General features: G+C 53.4%; 1 protein-coding gene across 2 annotated transcripts in view; it reads right to left on the minus strand.

Moving 5' to 3' along the window:
* Positions 1-365: 365 nt before the first annotated feature.
* AXL (AXL receptor tyrosine kinase) overlaps positions 366-3,644 on the minus strand; it is a 19,864-nt gene continuing 16,585 nt past the window's right edge. For both annotated transcript variants that reach the window (XM_027846026.1, XM_027846025.1), the window contains 4 exons: positions 3,448-3,557; positions 2,825-2,984; positions 2,563-2,699; positions 366-1,593 (listed from right to left, as the gene is read on the minus strand). In XM_027846026.1, coding sequence (XP_027701827.1) covers positions 1,248-1,593; positions 2,563-2,699; positions 2,825-2,984; positions 3,448-3,557 — 753 coding nt within the window. In that variant the 3' untranslated portion in view covers positions 366-1,247. The remainder of the gene's footprint in view (positions 1,594-2,562; positions 2,700-2,824; positions 2,985-3,447; positions 3,558-3,644) is intronic.

The following is a 3,644-nucleotide window of genomic DNA, read 5'->3' on the forward strand; positions in this document are numbered from 1 at the left end:
TCAGAGTATGCATCTCAGCCTCTGTCTGTGTCTCTTTACCTATGTGTGGGTCTCTGTCTCTTACATGTCTGCCTCTGAATGTGGGTCCCTCTCTCTGAATGTCTGTCCCTATTTCTCTGCATGTCTATGAGTGTGTCACTATCTCTCTGTATAGCTCTCTCTAAATTGTGTCCCATCTCTGAAAATCACTGTCTCTTTTTGTGTCTCTATTTCTGTGTCTTTTTTTGGGGGGATAGATGTCTGTGTCTTTTTCTCTGGGTGTGCCCCCTTTTTCCTCTCCGTCTCTGTCTCCGAGTGTCTCTATACCTGTGTCTCTGTGAATATCTTTGTTTGTGTGTGTGTGCAGGGAAGACAGGAGGCAGGTACTGGTTGGTACAAAATGTTTATGGGGGTAATCTGGACCCTGGGAGTGAAAGGGGAAGGAGGAGGAGAGTGACCCAACATTGTACAAATTCTCTGTATGTGGAGGAAGGGACTGGCTCAGGGGGGCAGGATGGCCCGGGGAGGGGGTCATCCCTAATGCATTGCACAGAGCTGGGGCAGCATACCCCAAGGGGGAATGGAACTATGGGGGCCAGGGACAAAGGTAGGGAGAAAGGAGGAGGTGGAAAAAGTGGAGGGAGATGGGGAAAAGGGGTACACGGATGGGGAGAATGGGAACAGAAATAGCAGGAAGTGGGGAGAGGAGGCACAGAACTGGAGGGAGAAAATAGGACAGAGATGGGTAGATGGGGGGAGGGATGGAGAGAGATAGGGAGAAGGGAATGGACAAAGGGAAGAGGACAAAGATGGGAGGAAGAGGTGGACAGAGATGGGGAGAGGCAAGGAGGGGAGCAGGGAATAGGAGGATAGAGATATAGGGACTGGGGCAGGGAAAGGAAAAGATGGGGAGAGATGGGAAAGAAATGGGAAAAGAGAGATATGGAAGATAGGGAGAAAAGAGGGGAATGAAGATGGGGAGAGGCTGGAATGAGGATGGAGACTGGGATGGGGAGAAATGGAGAAATGAATGGGTCCAAGGAATAGGGATTTGGGGGACTGGGGAGAAGAAGAGGGACAGCTGGTGAGAAGGTAAGAGACAGGGACAGAGGTGGAGTCAGGGCAGAGGCGTGGCTTCAAGGGGTCTGAAGGGCAGGAGGTGGTGGAAGGGCCCAGGGGTCAGGGTTGGGTAGGTGAAGCCAGGAGTGGACTCCCCTAGCTTCCCCAGTGGCAGTGCCTAGCTCAAGGTGGGGTCTGAGGGGTCTCACCTAGGCCCCTTCCTCCTGGCCAGGAGGTGCAGGTGGCCCCCTGGCTGTGGGCACCGGGGCCCCGGGGGCTGTGGAGGGGCAGAGGACATATCGTCCAGCTGGGTGGACATCGGCAGAGGTGACACAGCTACAGTTGCAGGAGGCCTTTGGGGCTGGCAGGGGGCTAGCTTGGGGGGTGCCACCAGCTGCCCCGGCGGGTTCCCCATCCATGTTGACATAGAGGATTTCTTCGGGGTCCTGGGCCAGGGGAAGGCTCTTCAATGTGATCTCCAACTCTTCTCGCAGTTCTGCGAAGGTTGGTCGATCCCTGGGGCTCAGGGACCAGCAGCGAGACATCAGCTCATACCTGGTGGGGAATCGTGGCTGAGGAATGGAGGGTTCGGAGGATGGGGCAAGGCAAGGAGAGGCTGAGGGTGCTCTTCGGAGCTCAGAGAGTTTTGGGAACGATTACTCAAGGGAGCCTCAGCTCAAGGTTTGGGGCATCTCTAGAAGTTCTGAGAGATTCAGGCTGGGTCTCGGAGGCCTAGAGAAGGTCTCAGAGTGTTTAGGGGTAGTGATGGGATCAGGGGAATCCTTAGGATCACAGGATTTAAAGCTGGAAGGAAACGTGATCCAAACTCTTTATTTTACACAGGGGGAGACTGAGGCCCAGAGAAGGGAAAGAACTTGGCCAAAGCCACCCTGTAAGTAATGATCAGAGCTGGGACTTGAACCCAGGTGTTTTTCTTCCAACTTCACTGCTCTTTGTACTGGACATCTAGAAAGGTCCGGGGGTGGGGTGGGATTTGGGTCTGGGGCGGAGAGGTTGAATGGATTTAGATATCTGGAAGCTTTAAGGGGTCCTGGGAGTTTAGAGCTCTTTTTGAGGTGGCAGGCTTTGGGCTGTCTCCAAGGAGGCTTTCAGAGCATCTGCACTTATTTAGAATATTCTCTGGGGGTCCAGAGAAGGTCTTGAAAGTGCATCACCAGAGCTTGGTAGGTTCTTAGGGTGTTTGTAGGGTTTTGGGGGCTTTAGAAGACTAAATGGGGGGATAGTTCAGGGGTCTTGGGAGGCATTCTGGTGGAGGAAGCTCCTGGTCACATTTCTGGTGCCCTGGGGATGTCTTTGGGGATGCTCGGAGCCTTGGGTCATTCAGTGCATTAGTTTGTAGGTAGATTTTCAGGGTCTCTGTGTTTGGGGAGTGGTCAGGATCTTGGGGTGCTTAGGTGTACTCAGGGGGTCTCTGTCAAACATTTCAGGGTGTTGGGGGGATATTTAGGGCTCAGATGGGGGACATGGGGAATGCTCATGGTAGCAGGGTAGGGCAAGGCTTACAGTCCATCCAGACAGTCTGCTGGCTGCTTGAGACGGTGGCCTTGCCGCAGGTAGTCATAGATCTCACTGTTCTCTACTCCTGGGTAGGGTGTCTGGCCACGAGTTGCAATCTCCCACATGGTCACCCCAAAGGACCACTAGGGGCCAAGGAAAACAGGGAAGAAGGGGGTTAGTAGAGTCCCTCAGTCCCTCAGGGATCTCTTCTTTGGCCCACACATGGGTGACCGCACCTATGCACACATGGCCATGCCCCTATACATACCACATCACTTTTGCTGGTGTAGACACGGTCAGCCAGGCTCTCAATGGCAATCCACTTGACTGGCATCTTGGCAATTCGGCCCTGGCGGTAATAATCCCCATTGTAAATCTTCTTAGAGAGGCCAAAGTCGGCCACGCACACGGACATGTTCTCATTCAGCCTGTGGGGACAGGCGACAGGGACCACAGTGGGCTGGGGGCATCACAGGAGCCCAGCATTTTTAGATCCTACTTTTCTGAGTCCTCGCTATTGTCCCATTGATTTTTCTAGGCTATCATTCCTCAACCCTCAGTTTCCTAGGGTAAGAAATTAAGTCCATCAGGGCCTAATTAGGGTCATTTCCTCTCCCTAGTCCTCTGAGACTGTTCCAGGACCCAAGAATGTCTCCTCTTCAGAGCTCCTCCAGGCTCTTAGGACAGGCCCCATGCTCTAGCCTGGGGTCCCTTCTCTCTCTCTCTCTCTCTCTCTTTTTTTTTTTTTTTTGAGAATTGCCTGGGGTGGTATAGACTCTTCTCTCTCCAGGCTACCATTTCTCAGCCCCTCCCATAGCCCTGACTCCTCCATGACTGTCTGTGCCCATCCCCCCACTCCCTTCACACACACAAACACATAGGAGGGCTCACATGCAGTTCCGGGCAGCCAGGTCCCTGTGAATAAACCTCTTGGTGCTCAGGTAGTCCATACCACTGGCAATGTCTGCCATGAACTTCACCAGAGTTTGAGTTGGTAGGAACTGGGCAGAGGGAGTGTGATTGGGAAGGAAGTGAGTGAGGGATGGTGGTTATCCAGGCCTCTTTGACTCTGGCCACTTTCATTCCCC

This window comes from Vombatus ursinus, unplaced genomic scaffold, assembly GCF_900497805.2.
Source record: "Vombatus ursinus unplaced genomic scaffold, bare-nosed wombat genome assembly UNPS02015030.1, whole genome shotgun sequence".
NCBI classification, from domain to species: Eukaryota; Metazoa; Chordata; class Mammalia; order Diprotodontia; family Vombatidae; genus Vombatus; species Vombatus ursinus.